Raw genomic sequence first — 20,591 nt, 5'->3', positions numbered from 1 at the left:
ACCATCAGGATTCTGAAAGACATCCCATTCGAAATAAGAAAGAAATATAAAGATTTAATTCTTTTTCTTCAAACAAATGCAATTAGCTACCGGTGGTTATATCCAGAGGGTGTAACCTTCAAACTTCAGGATAAAAAAGAAAAGATTGACTCTATTTCCAAAGCACAGGACTTTTTGAGAATCCAGTTGGGTGAGCCAGAGGAGGTGGATAAAGAGGAGAAGGACAGTAAGTCCAGTGGCGAGATGGACTCGGGGTCTTCTGAAGAGGACTCTCTTTCTGAAAAGGGGGCGGTTGCCCCTAAAAGTCCATATAAACTGAAGAAAAGACAAGAAAAGAAAAAATGAAGTCTGAAGGACTCTGAATTGTGCCTTTGAAAATATGGTTTTTAATAATGGGATGTTCTGGGGTTTCTCTCTAACAGTTAAATCTAAGTGTTAAAAGATATTTTAGCATGTCTGACTAAGTTCAAAAGATATCAGCGATTTAAGGAATGATTTTGTACTTAAGCTGTTTTAATGATCTACTTCTCTTGGGTTTTTAGTCAGTAGTGGTTATCTTTACTTTCTCCTTAATTGTAGTTCCCTTCCCTTATTTCTTTGTAGTTTGTAGTGCAATTAAAAAAGCAATAAAAAAATCCCCTCCGGGGGGCCAAAAAAAGAAGAAGAAGAACCAGTGCTGCATGCAATATGCCAGGGGTCCACAACGTGGCACCTGTGTGTGCCATGATACCCACCAACACGTTTCCTGGTGCCCACCAAGTGTTTTTAGAACGGGACGGGGGGGTTGCCAAGCAGGGCTTCTGATTGGCTATTAAATATTTGACTGGCTGGGCAGATTTTTAACAATGTTGCTTTGGCAGCAGCTGCCAACTACAGCACAAGGATCTTCCCTGTGTGACTGAAGATAAGCTATGGCAGCCATTTTGTGGCTGGCTCTATCTCCTGCAACAGCCACTTTGTGGCTGCCTGCTTCACCTGTTGTCAGAATTCCAAAGGTGTCTGCAAGCTCAAAAGGATTGGGGACCCCTGCAATACTCCTTGCATCACCCTGTTGATGTCAAAACAGCCCGAAGCATGGCTTCTTCCCAGTTGTGAATGATTCCTATAGCACAATGGTAGTGCAATACCTAATGATATGTGGATGCAGCTCTAGTTTGGCATCAGATGTCTAAAAAGTTATCATATATAAATTCAGCCATACCACAGATTTATATGATAACACTGTGATACTTTTAATTTTCAGTCCCTTTTCAGAATTCTAACAATGTGTTTGCTTTCTCACTGCTGTAGAACACTGAGCTAACATGTCAGTGAATCCTCCTCAGCAATGGTAAGGGGGGGGGGCGGGTTGTGTGATTTTTGGTGGAAAAATGGGATTGGCTGATGTAGTTAAAAAACCTCTCTTCCTGAGAAATAGTTTCCCCCTTGAAAATACAGCTACAGTGGCTGCAATCAGTGAATGAACAGAAAAGAGAAGTCTGTTAATAGGATTATAGAACTACATATAATGTATAATTCTGCCCACAGTCCCATCCGCCATTTTGGTGCACAGACAAAATCTCCTTTTTAGTGTCTTCCACAAGTTTGAGTACCTTATTGTCCAACCCAACCCCAAATATTTACTGCTGATTTCTTTCAACTGTAAAAGCTGTCAGTTAATGGTCCTCCTCTTTTAACTAGTAACCAATCCATAAGAGGAATCGTAACAGGTACATTTTCTTAGCGGCTATTGTCAAAAGGTATCTGAAAAATGTAACAAAAATGTTCTATATATCACTTCTACACACATAGTGACCTCCTCCAGAAAACCAAACCAAACCCAGGTTAGTGGGTCAAGAATTCCCTCTGCAGAAGCCATGAGCATTGAACATGTAAGTGTACACCAACAGCCATTTATTTCCAGAGAATTAATAATTTCATAATTCATCTACTAGATGAATCTCCATTCTAGCACTGCTCTCCAAACTGAGGAGCAGCAATAGGTTAAAAACCCATAGGATGGCCCTCTTCTTTTACTCTGGGAAAAACACAAATTATTGCAGATTTATGATCCTACTAAGGGTTGATGTTTGCAATTCAGTATGGGCTAGTAGTAAAAGTGCTGGAGACAGGGAAACCCAAGCTCATATACTCCCACAGCAACGTAACTCTCTGCATGATATTGGGTCACTTCCACGTTCTTACCCTAACCAGGATTGTTGATAAAAGGGGAAGGATGGAACCATATATGCCACCCTGAGGTCCTTAGAGGAAGGGTGAGAGAAAATGTAACACATCAATACAAATTTACCTACAGGAATCCAAACTTGCAATTGAACAGCTTGAGTTTATTTCATTTTTATACATGAAATGCCAGGAATTAGGCTTTTGGTATGCTTAGTGTACATTCTGAAAGATGAAAGACTTAACTGGGATACTGTTTTATTATTATCTGTCTGCATTTCTGGCAAATTCTTCTAATGTTTAGTTCATTTTTATAATAGTGCTTTGTGCTATAAATTTTTATAACACTTTGCTTTTGCAGTTGCTCATATAGTTAAGTGTGTGTGTTTTGCACAAGAGGTTTTTAGGTGTTATGTGTTGTAAGTTTTGGTTTTTTAAAAAAAATAGAACCCGAGGGTAGGTGGTTGTATTGTATCTTTGGTTATCTGAAAAGCAATAAGAGTTATTGCAGCTCCAGTAAGAAATTCTCTTGAGAATGTCCAGACTTCTAGAGTTACCAAAAAAAAAAGGGAGAAAGGAACAGATGACTCAATAAGAGTTAGTGACATTTCACTTAACAAAAACATAAGGAGGAGAAATTGCTATGAAGCACAGACCCCACAAAATAAATAAATAAAATAAAAACCAGAAAGAAAGAAAAAGCAGACAATTCCTTATGTTACGTCTGGTGAACCAAGAGGGAAATCTCTACGCCCACGGCCTGGGATCAAGTCCAGAAGGGAAACCTTAGACCACTACGTCAACCTCTAACAGTAAACATGTTTTCTAGGTTTGTACAGATCAGCTAAAATTAAAAGAAAGAGAGAGAGAGAAATGGGAATAGATGGAATGATTTTAGGGGTCTCAGAGTGCTAAAAGACTTGCTTATACTGGAGTAAAAGGCCTTCTGTCAGGGCGACTTTTGCCAAGCATCCTACCCAAGTATGCAAGATGCCGTCTCCAGTCAGAATGTGCTGGAGGAGTGAGGAGTGATACACCACAAAAGTTTCCATTGTGAGGCTGCCACATCTGCATCAGCCTGGCTGACTCACAGCCGAAGGCAACTCCCTGCCTGGCCAAAATCCAATGAAAGTACACCAGAGCAATTTATACCTTTCCAAATTGCAAATAATTCAAATTACAGACATAACATAAAGCTAAAACAGACACATTTCAGGCATTCCCATTAAGAGCCTAACTAGCCAAAGTTATTCTCTCCCAAACAGATTGTGTGTTGTTTATATCCAAAATGACAACAAGAAAAAGCCGCAACGATTTCCAGAGATACCTTACAGGATAAAGAGCTTCTCTGCAGTGAAGTTTTATGACTTCTGAATTTGAGGAATCAGTCTAATACCTGAACCTTGGAATTAAAATAAAACTAAACAAAAATACTTCCCCCACCCACCAATATGCACACAATGATGGCTGCTGAATGCTGAAACTAATACAAACAAATTGAGATTGTTTCTGGACAGTAGGCTCAGTTTTAAAATATCCATTGTGGGACCAAGTTTCAAATACTGACACTGTGAACCTATTAGCTTCTTATGTCAGGGAATGGGATTATTAAAAAGTGGTTGAGATTTCCTGTTTATATAGCTGATTGGGGGGGCGGGGCGGTGGCGGTAAGCAGATCCCAGGTCAACACAAGTCTACAGATCTACATTGGAGACTTCCACCTTCACTTCAATAAACTTTCCATAAAGTGCACAAAAGTAAACATATAGAGGAAGGATGCCTTCACAATTCACATCATGTGCTAAATCCCCCAGGTTTTTGCATGCAATGGTTTCTTCTTGCCACATGTGCAGAAAGGTTTACTGCCTTGCTTTTCTGTAGTTGCTTTCAGGTTGGCATGGAACCAGATATAACTGCAAATAAACTCCTTTGAATATGCTGCATTTGCTGTGGAAAGCAACACAGATCCAAAGAAACCTAGGTTTTTATGCACAAAGAACTGGATCTAGTGGAAATTTCTACTGACTGAAAATGTTCGCTGATTCCCCCCTCCTATGGCAGACATCAACCAAAATGCTGAACCCCAGGAGTGGCATTTGGGAGGGCATTTGCTGCTGTAGTGAGAGAGGGAGACAGAAAATCCCTCCCAGCCTAAAGTTAACATATTAATGAACCCTCCTGAGAATGAACAAGGAGAACATCAACAGATAATATGCTAATTGTTTCTGGTTGCAGTAGAATTAGTCACCTTTCGGTGGTAGCAATCTGTGTTTTCCTCCTGAAGGACAAGAGGTTCTGTTGGAGAGTCTGACATGTGGAGATTGATAACAGTAGCTGGCAATTCTGCACACCTACCTCATTTATATAAGCTAGTTTTGAATTGCTAAAAATATAAGCAGGGATCTGAAATGGAATGGCTCAGCACTGAATAGGTCTTTGTAATTCACTCTGCATAAACTGTTCTGTGCAGAGTTAAAAGGAAACTGTGCAGAAGTCTAGAGTAAAAATATTCTAAAATCATTAGGGAATTCCCTGCAGTGTGAGTCACAGAAACGGCTTCCCCACCACACCCATCTCAAAGATTTCTACATAAAAAAGGCATTGTGGGCTTGTTCTAACACAGCAGCAGCAAAAGCAAAAAGATTTGTAAAGCTCACCAACTTCATTATATTCCTGTAATACATATTATTGTTGCGTAATAAATTCAGTACTTTTCTTCATAGTGATTACAGTCTTAAGCATTAAAGAAAGCATTTTGTACGAAGTAGGTTAAAACGGTGATAAAGATCATGAAGTATGCTTTCATAAATATTAGTTTGCACAATGCTTTAGAACCTCAATCCTATAAACTATATTATTACTATATTCACATTGGGAACTGCCACAGAAAGATAAGAAGTGACTACTGCAAGGCTCTCTAGTGAGAATATAAAGCTGGGATTTGTCTTCAGGACTTCCAGGTTCAAATCGCAAGACCATCTGGCTTCCTATTTTCATGGTGTGTCTGGGAAGAATCACTTGCAACATGTCCAAGGTTCTCACATGAACGCATGAATCAGCCTTATAGCGAATAAGATCCTTGGTCCATCAAAGTTGGTGTTATCTACTCTGGCAGCAGCTTTCCGTCGTCCCGTTCACACGAGGCGATTTGGCCCGGGAGCGGGACAGTTCGGGGGTGGATCAAACAGGCGCCATCATACCAGAACATCTGGGAAGCGTCGTGATACCGTCCCCGAACTGGCCCTTTCCCGGCAAAATGCACCTCAACTTGCAACCACCCACCTCGGTGGTTCAAGTGGAAGCGGCGCGTCAAGCCGGACGTTTGATCGCCGGCGCGTCTTTGCGCCGGCACAACCCCGGGCCGGAGCCGAACTGCGCATGCTCCGACATGCGCAGTTCGGCCGGCTAGGCGTCCGACCTGTGTTTTCTCCCTGGCGTTTGATCGCGCCGGGGAGAAAAGGCGCCGCGGCCAGGGGATCTGTGGGATCCCGCTGCGGCGTCTCAACGTTGGCGCGGCTTTTAAAAGCCGCGCCTTAAGAGGCTTTTCCCCTGCCGTGTGGCAGGGGCCACAGGTACTGGTCATTCACATCACCTACTATGTGGGACCTTCTGCATGACAAGCAGACCTGTAAGGTACACCCCCTTCCAGAAGGGTGAGAGGGGAAAAAAAGGTCACTGCTAAATAGCTACGAATGCATGGGCCCACAAAAATCAGATCATAGTATTTTTGCTTAATAATAACATCAGTGTTTCTCTTATTTATTTGTTTGTTCGATTTCTGTTCCATTCCCCCCCTCCCATGATTGTGGTGCTCAGAGTGGATTACAGCATAAACAGACAAACACAAACAATGTAACAATTAAAACTAAACACGCACATCAGAATCAATTAAACAGATGGCATAAAAAACTATTCCACTGTCCCACTGTCTGGTGGAGAGAGAGGAGGGGGAAAAACAAAGGCAGTATATAAATAAAACTCCCTGGTCTCACCCATACACCTGGCGATACAGTTCTGTTTTGCACGCCCTGCAGAATTTCACTAAATCCTGCAGGGCTCAGTTCCTGATCAGAAGTGCATTCCCTAGAGCAGGAGCTATCGTAGAGAAGGCTCTAGCTCAAGCTGAAGCCAGGCAAATGGTATTTGGCCCTGGGACTCTCAGTGTGTTGTTGCCTAAGGAGTGTATGCCAGGTGGTCCCGAAAATATGTTGGTTCCAGACCATGAAGGGCCTTAAAGATTAAAGCCAACACCTTGAACTTAATCTGGAATTCAATCTGGAGCCAGTGCAGCTGGTGGACCAGCTGGATTTGTGCTATGGTAGGGGTTCAAGTTAGGACCCTCGCCGCTGCATTCTGGACCAGTTGAAATTTTGGGGTCAGTCTCAAGGGCAGCCCAATGAAGAGCGAGTTGCAGTAATCAAGTCTTGAGGCAAGCATTGTGTGGATCACAGTGGCTAGATCCAGGCGAGAACCTGGTGTAAATAAAACAATGCCGACCTGGCCACATTAATGATCTGGGTCTCAACTCATAGGGAGGCATCCAGAGTCATGCCCAGGTTCTTCACAGTTGGTACTTGTATTATGGGGGCATTGTCCAAGATCGGGAGCTGGATACACCATCCCAGGTCCCCCTTTCCCAGCCACAGGACCTCTGTCTTCTTTTCCCCCCCACAGCCTCCAATTCCCTTCCTAGATTTTCTGGGGCAGCACCTGGCTGGCCATCCATCAACAGATACAGCTGGGTGTCATCAGCATACTGGTGACAACCCAGCCTGAAGCTCTGCACCAGCTGGGTGAGGGGGCGCATACAGATGTTGAATAACATTGGAGAGAGAATAGCACCTTGAGGGACACCACACACCAGCGGGTGTCATGGTGAAACTCTCTCCCCTAGCACCACCCTCTATCCCCAGCCTTGGAGAAAGGAGGCAAACCACTTTAAGGCAGTCCCATGAATTCACACATCGTTGATCTATGCTGGGATTTCAATTCTGCCTCCTAAATCCAATATTTCCCCAAAGATTTTCAAAGAGATATTCCAGTCTTGATTTAAAATAAGATGAATATGGGCAAGTTAACACTATCCAACAACAACCAAGTTAATCATATTGTAGGGCAGACATCCCCAATCTTTTTGAGTCTGTGGGCACATTCAGAATTCTGACACAGTGTGTAGTAGGTACAACTGGAAAAAGGCTGCCATGGGAGACAAAGCCCACCACAAAATATAACAGTAACTTTCGTAGTAACTCTTCAGCATTTCAGGATGATGCTCTATTTAACAGGATGCCTGTTTAAATGAACATATTGTTTAAAAACATTTTCTTGCATTCATATAGCTTTTTTTAGTAGCACAATGAAGATCCTTGTGTTGTGGTGGCAGGTGTTGCCAAAGCAATGTTTTAAACAAAATCTGCACAGTCAATCAGATTTTCAGTGACCAATCAGAAGATTTGCTGGGAAAAAGACCCCCCCACTCTAAAACACTTGGTGGATGCCATGGTCTCTGTTTTCAAGGGTTTGTGCATACATCTGTCCAAACTATCGATGTAAAAAGGTCTACCTCCTATGAATTAGTGCCATTGCATGAAGGCAACAGAGGAACCAAAGAAATTCCTCTGCCATCAGCTAGAAACAGTTTTCTACCTCAGACCAGTTTTCTACCTCTGTACATCTTCATCAAATTATCACAGTACTATCCACACATGGTGCCATTTTGTGGACAGATAAACCTGGACTGAGCCCGGAGTGTTTTAAGTAGCATGACTATATATCTCTCGACAGCATTTTGTGCATTTCCTTGGTAGTAAACAGATTCCTTCAAAGATCCCTCCATTTTATGTGTCTCCCAAGCTGTAGCTACCCATTACAATTTTTCATTTCTCACCTCCTTAATGACTATAGTCTTGTGATTAAATCCCGAAGGTAAGGAAAGGCTCCCAATGAACCAACATAAAAACTGTCGACTAATCATAAAATCATAACAACAGTACTCATACTGCTGTGCCCTGAGATACCATCAGTTCTCAGGAGATAAGGAGCTGCATACTTGGAGAAGAGATCTTTGTAGAAGCAACTATTAATGATCACAGAATATTCTTTGGCCATTTGTGAGGCTATATAGTCATCACAAAAGTAAGCAAGTTCTGTGCCCCACAAGGAAGAAAGGTTCTAAAACAGAGGTGTTGAACTCATTTGTTATGAGGGCCGGATCTGACATAAATGTCATTTTGTTGGGCCAGGCCATGCATGCTACAAGATGTAACATGAGGTACCAGAGATACAAACTTTATAAGGATGATTTCAGATGCCGAATGGCAGTAGCAGGCATGATTGGATTAGGTGTGATATGCAGAGGGGAGTAGGTGTGGAGATATCAGCATTGGTAATGAGACAGGAAACCTAGGTCTCGGTTCCATCCAGGAGGATTCAGTCCAGGAGGTTGCAAAGAATAAATGGACGTAAGTCTGACATTAGAAACCACAACATTCAGTTGCTGACCTAAGAGTAGCAATGCTCTTACAAAAGAATTTAAAGGGAGATTAGAAAGAGATACTGCTGAATTGCATCCTCCTGGACTGGGTTGAGACCTAGTTTTCCTGTCTCACTATGTGCTATTATCATTTGGCATCTGAAATCACTCCACTCTCCGAGGACCAATCCAAGTGTTCTAATCCCTAATCAGGGTCTTTTTGAAAGAAAATAAATCTAGCTAGGAACAAGAGCAATCCAATCATTAAAAAAAAAGAGAGCCACTGAGCAAAAAGCCACTGAGAGAGCTGGGAAAAAGCAACCTAGGGTGCAGCCGCAGCAGCAGCCCAGGGAAAGGAAGTAGGAGAATGAAGTTGCTTGGGAGTCAGTTTTGAGCCCCGTGGGCCACATGTTTCACACCCCTGCTCTAAAACCACTCAACTAATTTATACCTGTGAGATGACTTTAGAAAGTTCAAAACTCTAGACAATTACTTAAGCAGTTAAATGCAATGGAAGTTCCTTGGAGTGATATGTCACTATTTCAAGATCTACTGTGGGCGCAGATCCTTTCAAAAGTTATTTGCAGGTGGGGCAGTCCAAAATAGGTGACCTTTGTAATTTCAGTGAAGAGACATCAGTTGGGTTTGTTTGTTTGCTCACAAAAACTAGGGATCAACATGTCACCAAAGGCACTACTGTATATCTACTGTATATCGGGGGCTTGGAGACCAAGCCCTATGAAGAAAGGCTGAGGGGAATGTTCAGTCTAAAGAAGAGGAGGTTGAGGGGGACATGATTGCTCTCTTTAAGTATTTGAAGGGCTGTCACTTAGAGGAGGCCAGGGAGCTGTTCCTGTTGGCAGCAGAGGATAGGACTCGCATCCATGGGCGGGAAGGTATCGGCTGGATATTAGGAAAACCATTTTTACAGTAAGAGTTGTGCAACAGTGGAATCAGCTGCTTAGGGTGATGGTGAGCTCCCCCTCACTGGCAGTCTTTAAGCAGCGGCTGGACAAAGCCTTGTCAGGGATACTGTAGGCTGATCCTGCATTGAGCAGGGGGTTGGACTAGATGGCCTGTATGGCTCCTTCCAACTCTTTGATTCTATGATTCTATACTCGCCTACCAACTTCAGGCACAGGAATGCTGGCAAGAACAGGCCTTAAAATCATGGGTACCCAAACTATTCTACCCCCAGCTGTCACAGCACGTGATTGTCCTAACTGGTATTGCTGCCCATGCAAGACTCCATTCCTTGTCCTTAGGAAACTGTTCTTTCTTGCCAAAGGCAGAATTCTAGTAAGCTTCTGCTGAGCAAGTCCTTTTGCCCCTCTTTGTTTTGATTTCAATGTTGGTGCTGTGGTATTGAAAGGGTGGGCTTGTCAAAATCTTAAAGAGAAGGTATTTGGTAACACTTTTATCCCAGAATGGCAGCCATGATGGCCACATGGACCTCAGTGGGCTAGCCACAGCTTTAGAGCAGTGATAGCCCCAAACATCTTTCCCCCCCTCCTCCCATCTTTTTACTTTTGTAACATCCAGTTTGATGAAGAGTTCTGCGTGATCCTGAAAGCCTGCACAATGTTTTCTGTCATTTTCATTGGTCCTAATAAAAGGTACTATATGGACTGGACTGTTTGGATTCAAGTCTTTTCAGTCACCCAGATTCCCCTACAGCATTCATTTCCCTAGATCAAAATATAGCTACTAAGCCACTGACATCCATATGGACAATAATACCTCTTCCTGCCAAGACCCACTGTGACGTCAGAAACGCAAGTCTTTTGGGCCTTTAAACACCAACACATTTATTGTGGCATTAAGTTTGATAGGCAATGGCCTCTTTAATCAGATTAATACGACATCAAGGAAATCAGCCACTTGCTGCACAGTGAACTCACACAGCAGACAGCAAACATTCTAGTTCTTTTATCATTAGCTTGAACTCCCCCTGATTTTTGAAACTTTAATCTGGTATTGAATTTTTGGCAAAAGAATGTGTTACCCACAGTAAATGAGTAAGATCAGCAAAATATTGCATTTGTTAAGGGCTAAATATCTCGCTCACTCTGACCTGGGATGGCCCAGGCTAGCCTGATCTTGTCAGATCGGAAGCTAACCAAGTTCAGCCTTGGTTAGTACTTGGATGGGAGATCAGCAAGGAAGTCCAGGGTTGCTACACAGAGTTAGCTAACAGCAAGCCACCTCTCTCTTGCCTTGAAAACCCTATGGTGTAGCCCTGTGTCAGCTGCAACTTGATGGTACTTTTCACCACCAATTGTCCAGCTCATTTGTAACTGAAGGACTCCTCAAAAACCTTTGTTCAATATCTTCAAGTTTTCTGCAATGCTTTAGCTTGGTATAGACTACAACCTACGATCATAACATAATGTGTGGGAACGTTCCTGGTCACTTTCTGATCTCAGCAGCATAGATGAAGATGAAGAAGGAGGATTGTTTGAGAGTACATAGGGAACCCTGCATTCATATACTGACTCCTATTATGAGCAAACCCCATTTGCATTATTCCACAAATAACCATTTGGTTACCTAAAAGTTCATCCGTGCTTCTGATTGCAGAAGTTGTGCATATAAAATACAGGTGTGCATATAATCTTTCTTTAAAAGAAAATCTTTGGTTCAGAACAAAAAGTTTGAAACTGAAAACGACTAAGAAAACCTAAGAGAAATTCTATAGGATAAGACTTCTTATGTGTATGGACAGTGTGTCTCATCCTGTCGTTTCTTTTTCTTACGGTGTGCAGCTAGGAAAATCTGAAATGGATTGATATTTCCTACCAGACACGTCATAACTACTGTATGTGTGTGAAAGGATTCCACTGAGCAATGATTCCATCATCTGATGAAACTCCCTGCTAAAGATATCTAGTTTTGGTAAGTGGCCAGAAACCCCTTTGTACACCAATACCACTCCAGGAAATAGGTACAAGTGACCTTCACATCAACTCGTGTGCTCTGAACCCATCCACTTTTCATGTTTCTAGCTCCTCTTGATGACACAAATTTTCAGGCTTGCTGCAAAGGAGTTAATACAGAAATCAACCCAGCAGAAAACAAATTGGTGTAACACAGTTTGACAGAGGCAGATACAGAAAACATTATGCATAAGGCATGTGACAGAGGGATACTCTGCCACTCAGTTTATGATGTGAACTGCAGCTTGACTACCAGTCTGAAACGTGACCCTTTGCTGGCCAGTTGCCCCTCAAACTGCTGCTGGCAGTGGAAAGACCAATGGAAAGATCTCTGAAAATGTAAGATCTTTTACCAAATGGAGTTCAGCCAAGAGTCTGCTCACTAGTCTCCACGTCTCATCTCATCAAAACAGACGCCAAATCTCCTTGAGTCTTCAAACACAGCAGTGCAAAATGAAATAAATGTCTATGGTAGTATAGCCTCTATCCAAGGGCCATTAAAGTTTCTGAGAAACATATTGGTTTTGTGATTTCTTTAAAAAAAACAACATTAACGCTTTTAATGAACTTTCTCCCCAGAATTATTCTTAGGGAGGAAAAACAAAAACAAATAATAATTAGATTGATTGATGTGTGGATAATTTAAGCAGCTCAAGTCTGAGGACTTCGTTCCAATTCTTTATTAGAGCGACAGAAAGATACATTACAACCTTCCAAATTCTACAGTATTAGAGTGACAGCACACCTAGACCTTACTAGCTTGACTTTCTGTGAAAGATGAAACATAGTTCTGGAAAATGCGCAGCAGGGTATGCTGCTACACCTAGCAAACGTAAAATGGCAATCTTAAAATGCAAACTTAAAATGGCAATTTAAAAGGCCAACTTAAAACGCTTTCCCCACAAAGAGTTGTACTTAAAATCTTTCAGATAACTAACCTAGCAGCAAACCACTCTAAAAAAAAGGTAAAAAAGTTACAAATATCTAACTGTGTATCTATAGTAATGGTGGCTGTCACCTAATTACTATAGTGTGTTACATGGCTACCAATTTAGGGGCACATTATATTGGTAGAAATGTCCCAACATAACAAGAGTTGGCTTCTGACAAGACTCCTATGGTTTCTCAATATCATCTTAATATCATCTATTAAACTGGATCTAAGAGATCATCTGTGAGTTTATTGCACAGATGATGTGATTTGATGAAATGTTTTCTCCTGGTTATTTCAGAACTGGTTCCTAAATTCTGTGGTTTCTTTAAAAACCCATTTCATTGAGAATACAGTATTCCCATGTCTTTGAACTTCTCTCTTTCTCTCTTTCCCCCTCTCTCAGCCAATTCAATTAAAATTAGCATTGAAGATGAAGTCTCCCAAAAAGAATCTTGTTACTGCTCTTGAACAGATAAATGCACCCACTTCTAAACTTCTTGAAACCCTTCCGTTGAACGTTGGGAAAGAAATGCACCCAAAATTAAAATGGCAATGTAAACAGAAATAAAATAAAAGAGATGTATAAAACCAGAAAACTTTCTATGCAAACAGAAATTTGCAACAGTAAAAATAACTATCGAACCCGCTGTTGTAAAGAAAATTTGAATTTAAGAAACCTGAACATTTAAAAAATATAGCTGGCATCTTCTGTTTCATAACTACTGTGGGTGAATGTCTTGGATGACATTTAATATTGACTCCGATCACTAAGAAAATATGGCCCGATGTGCAAGCAATTAACTAATTACAAAAATCCCTTGAAGTATGGGCTTCCTTCAACACTGTACTTTTTAAAAACTGCACTACAGAATGTCTGAAGAAATGATAGTGTACTTTTGAAGAGACCAGTGACTTCTCTTGCAAAAGCAGTAGGCTTTCCCTGCGTTCCTTGTTACTGTATATACATTCATTATGCTTTAAGACAAGCCCTTTGTGGGATGTCACCACTTTCTCACATTTTTAGTTCAATGCTTTACTAATCCTGACAACTAGACTTTCTATTTAATACACATCTAGAGCATCCCAGGTGCTTCAGTTTTTGTTTTTTTAAAAACTTATTAGAAAACACTGATGAGACTGGTATATTGTAAGCCCATCATCTCCGCTGCTGATTTCTACTTCAAGAATGGACTTGATCATTCTTTAGGGATTCCTTCTCATATGAGTAATTGTTTGGCTAGGCCAACTGACCCTTCCCTCTCCCACGAAAGGATAATGCTGTTCCTCCAGAGATCACAACAGCTGAAAGCTAACTCTTAAGGCAGGCACAGCTCAGGGGGGGTTGGTTAAGGAAAAAAAGTTAAATGGACTAGGATTCAATGGAATGTAATTTTACAGAACACAACCAGAAAAATATCATATTTTTGTCGGAAATATCAACTAACCTAGGCTGCCAATGTGGTGCATTGGTCAGAAAGTCAGACTAGGATCTGGGAGACCCAGGTTCAAATCCCCACTCTGCCATGGAGGCTCGCTGGGTGACCTTGGGCCTGTCCCAGCCTAACCCTTTTCACAGAGTAGATGTGAGGATAACATGATGGAGGACAGGAGAATGATGTAAGCTACTTTGGGTCCCCATTGGAGACAAAGGTGAGGTATAAGTAAAGTAAATAAGTAATAAATAAAATATATGTTAGTTCTTGGGGTTCTGCTGAAGTAACAGTGGTAGCTTATAATGAGTTCAAAGCATATGACTGAAAAATATAACATAATATAATATTATATATATAGTCAGGTCATCAGTTTACATTGGTGAAAAAACAGACATTGCTCAATGTGGATGGAATAGCCAATGCTTCAAGTATGTATTAAGTAGCTTCTAATATGGTCCTGGAGAAAACTCTTGAGAGTCCCTTCGACTGCAAGGAGATCAGGCAATCCTGAAGGAAATCAACCCTGACTGTTCCCTGGAAGGCCAGATACTGAAGCTGAAGCTCAAATACTTTGGCCACCAAATGAGAAGGGAGCACTCACTGGAGAAGACCCTGATGCTGGGAATGATTGAAAGTAAATGAAGAAGGGGACGGAAAAGGATGAGATGGTTAGTGTTATCGATGCAACGGACATGAAATTGAGCAAACTCCGGAGGACGGTGGAAGACAGGAGGGCCTGGAGTGGTGTGGTCCATGGGGTCGCGAAGAGTTGGACTCGACTGTGTGACTGAATAACAACAACAAATAGTAATATTTCCTCTGGTTGCTTCCTAAGAGCACACCTTAATGGCAGCTTCTTCCACCACCATATTAAGTGGCACACAGAGGTGATGTGAGATGCATCACATATAGGGGACACATCATTGTACTTTTTTTTAAAAAAAAGCTTGCAATTTTCACTCAAAGTTCAATCTGCACACAAACTCTCATAGTAGCTGTTATGATAAACCTGCCTCTGCTTCCACACACTTGTTTTCTATGCAGACCTTTCCGCTGGGTTCACACTTGAAGCTGAATTTAGGCAGCTGGCTGAGCCAGTTAATGTGCATCTCTGAAACTGCGCTGCACTCCCATTTGACAATCAAAAGGAACTGCCTTACTCAGCAAAACTATTTGCACCTCGAATGTATCATATGCAGCTAAGGACAGTCATAGATTACATAGTGGAGCAGCAATCTTTTTGGAACTCAGTGAATGTCGAGGGTTAAATGGTCATGATTATCAAAGCCTTCGTTTGAATGGCTGGGGGAAGCAAAGTGCTTGAGAATTTCAGGAGACAGCTTAAAGTTCAGTGGGTTTTGACAAGCAGCTGTGGAATTTCTGGTTTCTGCCAGCACCACGGAAACCCTTTCCAAAACAAGAAGCCTTTAAAAAAGTCGCTCCTCCTCCCTGGCTCTCACCTTCACTGACCGCAGTTTTTTACACACAGCTATCTGTTCTAGCTACATTTTGATCTGCAATTTATGTTGGATTAAATTTACTTAATTCACAATCTCTGTCGCAGGTTCAAATAAAAATGGCAGATAGACCTGACCTGGCCAGGTACCAAGTGTTTTCACATTCACCTATCTCCTTGCAGTTTAGTGTGGGTCATACAGTACCTCAGAATAGGAATCAGAATGTCAAGTTACAGAACATCATAGGCAGGCAAGCAAAAAACTGTCCTTCTTCACTCACAATGTTACCTTTTTGCGGCTGGAAATACATGTCTGTGCATGCACAGACTGTATAGAGACAAATTAATGTTCATGAATGAGCACCTAATAAATTAACAAAGCTACACACTCATTATATTTACTACCTTTAATATAGTGATGAGAATTTACATACTGACATTAATACATTTATTGCAAAAATAATTCCAACATTTGGTTGCTACCGTTTCCCTCAGAAATTATATTAACATGGTTAAGATTAAAACAAAGCAATGAAAATGACCAACACATAAAATTCAGTTTTTAAAAGTACTATTGAAAGGAAGAATCTATTAGCCTCTATGATATCAAACTACACTGCTTTTTATTTATTATTTTTATCAAGCCATCCCTCAAAGGAGCTCAGGGTGGTAGATGCTGTTCTCTCCTGCTCTATTTTACCTTTACAAGAACGCTGTATCCTTTAGACTGAGAGACGAACTGGTCTAAGCTCACAGGCGAGCTTCACGACATAGGGGGATTTGAATCCCAGTTCTATACTCTACACTACTGTTAATACTAACCATGACTGAAATAATCTGCATAGCTTTGTCAGGTGATGTTGTAAACATTATGTATAACTATGTCATAATGTACAGTGGCACTCATCAGTGAGAAAGACTTCCTCAATACAGGACCACAGCCTTATATAGCCAAGCCCCAAGAATGTTTTCATAACAGACATACCAATTGGTATTAACTCGCTGCATCTGCACAGTGACAGGTTCCAAAACTCTTTATTTCAGCTCAGCAACAAACTCTGGTGCCAGCATTATCATCCTGTCTACTCAAGGAGCAGTATTACAGGATCTAATGAAACCAGCTCTCTCATCAGGGCTCATCTACCGGCACATCCTCTGGAACAATACATGCCACCTACTTGCAACAATACCTTTCAGGACAATCAGGTCGGTCTTTTCAGCTCAGCCCTTAGCAGGAGAAGATTTCAGTCTTCTAGAACACTGCTGATGACCTCAAAATCACCAATAATGGCTGGCTCCAAAGAGAAACGGATCCACCTGGATTTACTGGCAAATTTCATTCAGCCTCTATCAAGATTAGATTATCCTTTCCACTATGGGAGAACAAAAGGGAGCCTTGTAGTACCTTAACGACTGACAGATTTCTGGTAGCTTAAGCTTTTGTCGGCTAGAGCCCACTTCATCAGATGCCTGGGCTGTGGCCCCTGTACATTTACACTAGGATAAATCTGTTACAGTTTAAGGCAACGCAAGGCTTCTTTTTGTTTTTGGTTTTCCCCACTGTGGAAGTTGTTCCTTTTTAGTTTTCAGATGGGTGGCTGTGTTGTTCTGCAGTAGAGAAGCAAGCTTCAAATCCAGCAGCACCTTAAAGATCAACAAGCATTCCAGGATAGAAGCTTTCGAGAATCAAAGCTTCCTTTGTCAGGTTATCTGATGATGATAACGATGATCCTGATAATGATGAAGATGAAGAAGAAGACGAGGAGGAGGAGATTGGATTTATACCCCGCCCTTCACTACCCAAAGGAATCTCAGAGCAGTTTACAATCTCCTTTCCATTCCCTTCCCCACAACAGACACCCCGTTAGGTAGGTGGGGCTGAGAGAGCTCTTTTGAGGACTGCTCATGAGAGAACAGTTCTGAGAGAACTTGCAACTGACTCAAGGTCACAGCAGCAGCTGCAGGTGGAGGAGTGGGGAATCGAACCCAGTTCTCCCAGATTAGAGTCTGCGCTTCTAAGCACCGCATCAAACTGGCTCTCAGTTTTGACTCCTGAAAGCGTACCTGGGAAAATTTGTAGGTCTTTAAGCTTGCTGCTCCTCTTTAGGTGTTCGATTAGCATAACAAGAAAGATAACATTATCTGTTATTGTAGTTATGAATGGGTCACTTTGTTCTTATCTTGTACCTCTATATGTCCTTATCTGGCTTTGCAGGAATATGAGAGACCTACTGCAACCCTTTGCATATCAGAGGTTTTGGCCCAGCTGCTTACAAACTTTCCTTCTACATGGATGCATGTATATTTCTGCCCACCCAGGATGGCTTTGACAAAGGGGGCTCTAGTCTGCAAAAGTTTATGTCACAATACATCTTCATTTTTAAACTGCCACAGGATTCTGGTTTTTGTTTGTTTGCTTCTAACAAATGAACATTTACACAACACGTTTTCTGCGATATACACACACAGAGAGTGCTTTACAATGACACAGTAAATATGTGTTTCAAAATACATGCATTGTACAGGCTCATAATGCCAGGATTGGCCAAGGCTCCAGAGACATATGCATAATGGGCTAACACTGTTTGCTGGAACAGCTAAATTCAAAACTTTGGTTTTTAAAAAATTCATTCTGGATAGGGGGCTGTCTTTAGTCTGCAATCTTAAGGAGGAAGTCGGCCTTTAACTCGAATTTGGAATGACTCTGTTAGTGTTACTTTTGAAGGCATCAGCAAGTAAGTATGCAGGGCAAGGTAGAAGGGCCTTTACTACAGCACAGCTCCTCAGTCCACTGTGACACTGTTTTCATTTACTTATGCTATTTATAGTCCGCCTTTCTCACAGGGACTCTAGGAGGATACTACACTGGCATTAGAGGCACATGCGTATGCACTGATTTTTAGGACCAGAGTTTTAAATACCTGGAGCTTTCTCCACAAAAATGACTTTGGAGTCTTGAAGAAAGTTGTGTCCAGTCAGTATCATTTTTTTCCCGCCCATCACAGGATAGCTGTCAGCGCTTTGCTTCTCCACCAAAGGCAATTCCTGGGCAGATCTCTGAGCTGATTAGACCAAAAAGAAAAAACACCATAATCAATACAAAATAAAATCCTGTGTGTTCTCTCTCTCTCTATCTCTCTCTCTCTCCACGCACAAAAACACACACAGTGCTCTAGAAGATATATCTTTTTATAGCATGTATGAAGAGTGGGGACAATATGGTATCATGTGTGAAGTATACCTGAAGACAAATGGGCATAAGTTGTGCTATACCATATTCTGAAAACACCATACTATCTTTTTAGCACTGTTAAATCATACTCAGTACCATTTTTGACTTATCACTGAACTACATAGTTGCAAGGTAGCCAAAAGTAATCTCTTGAGGTAAATCCTCGGTAGTGTGAACCCTAAAACACCACAATGTAATACAAGTAGATTCAGCAGAAGGTTATCTGGGAGAAATTGTGCCACATTTGTCTTTTGTCTTTAGCCCTTCTTTCACACAATATTTAAGAGTTATGGAATATTAGCCCACAATCAGATTAATTTTTAGTAGTTCTATGGAATCTGGCAGCCTTGTCCATAAAATATATTTTGGTGATCCGTTTCTTTCACATACTCCTTCCAGCCACGTTCTTTGGAAGCTCATCTACAGCAAAACTAAATGTTCTGCTTTACACATGTTTTCCATGTGGACTCGCAGCCATAATGAAGCGGCAAGTCCCCAGTGGCAACTTCCGTGTAAAAATTCAGTGGGGGCCTGATTTGGATCAGGACCACAGCACAGGGAGAGAGACTTCTGCCTTCCCTGGCACTGTTTTCAAGAGCTAAAACAGCTTGTGGCCAGGCTGTTTTGGTTCCTGAAAATGGTGAGAGGGGGAAGGCTGGAGCCCCTTTTCCATGTGCTGAAGTCCCAGTCCAAATAGGGACCCTGCTGTGCTTTTATGCAGAATCTGCCAGTGGCAACTTGAGTAAAGCATAACATGTAGTTTTTCCCAGCTGCAGTGCAGCTGAGAATAAAGAAGGGGAAAAGCCCATTAAGGGGTTGTGTGTGTGTATGTGAGCTGTGTAATGTGCATACATGGCATGGAGGAGAGGAGGCTCACGGGTGTCTGTAGAGCAAGTGGGATGGGAAAGGAGCATGCAGACCCCATTTCTGTGCTACTTGCTGCTGCTGTAGTGGGGAGCATTTTTTCAGCCTCAAATGGAAGCAGCCAGTGGACTTCAGGAAGATTTGTGGACCATACATGATATCTAGGGTTGCCATTCCCCCTGAAGGTGTGGGGAAACCCCCAATTTTTCGGGCTTCAGCCTGCTGCTCGCCAGTGGAGGAAGCCCCACCCCCAAACAGGGACTTGCTGGAAGTGATGTCATTGTCCCGGGGACATCATGCAGGGACACTCTGGTATTTGGGCAAACTCTATGGTTTTGAGGCCGAAAATACCTTAGTTTGCCCAAATACCAGAGTGTTCCTGGCATGATGATGTAACTTCCGGATGATGTCATTGCACCGAGAACATCGCACAATGTCTCCGCCCCCCTGGAAGCCCCCCCCAGTCCCCCGCTCCAGGCAAGGTAAAGACCTGGCAACCCTAATGATATCATATTGACACCAAATGCATTGACAAAAACTGGTACTTACAGCATTCAATTGGGTTGGAGGCTACTTGCAGAGAAAGGGTTCTCCCATTGGGCTGGGGAATGTGAACACGGAAGACAAGACGAACTCGGGTGTTCTTCCTTCCAATATCAGTTTCTCCTTTCCGCAGTTCAATGTCTGAGTTTCTAAGTTTCAGTATTCCAGCGCAGTCAATGCTGACCAAAATCAAAAACAGAACTTTTCAACTCACTTTCATAGTCTTCCAGAATTACACGTGTTCAGATTGTCTGCATCTCCACTATATCTTTAGAACATAATTACAGGTTCTTTGAAAAAAACACAAGAAATCCCATAGAGACCCATTAGCAGAACTAGATCCTTCAGACCTTCCATTTTCTTCTGCTTATCCCCCCCACCCCAGGCACCAGGTTTTGATCCAACAGAGTCAGTTGCACAGTTGCCAGAAGCCCAGTCACTGATGAGGTCCACACATGAGCCCTCACTGAACTCTCCAGTTATTTTAGCACTTACTGCTAAATTTCACAGAATTATGTAGAAAAATAGGCAGTTGCTAGGCAGCTGTTTCACAATCTC

The 20,591-nt window shown here is 42.0% G+C and overlaps 1 protein-coding gene across 2 annotated transcripts in view; it reads right to left on the bottom strand.

Moving 5' to 3' along the window:
* The window catches only part of NFATC1 (nuclear factor of activated T-cells, cytoplasmic, calcineurin-dependent 1), a 214,503-nt gene that overhangs the window by 84,403 nt on the left and 109,509 nt on the right, over positions 1-20,591 (bottom strand). For both annotated transcript variants that reach the window (XM_015412488.1, XM_015412489.1), the window contains exons 5-6: positions 20,040-20,212; positions 18,316-18,456 (exon numbers count right to left, since the gene is read on the bottom strand). In XM_015412488.1, coding sequence (XP_015267974.1) covers positions 18,316-18,456; positions 20,040-20,212 — 314 coding nt within the window. The remainder of the gene's footprint in view (positions 1-18,315; positions 18,457-20,039; positions 20,213-20,591) is intronic.

This window comes from Gekko japonicus, unplaced genomic scaffold, assembly GCF_001447785.1.
Source record: "Gekko japonicus isolate JY-2015 unplaced genomic scaffold, Gekko_japonicus_V1.1 scaffold54, whole genome shotgun sequence".
Taxonomy (NCBI): Eukaryota; Metazoa; Chordata; class Lepidosauria; order Squamata; family Gekkonidae; genus Gekko; species Gekko japonicus.
This window is presented reverse-complemented; position numbering and strand designations above follow the sequence as displayed.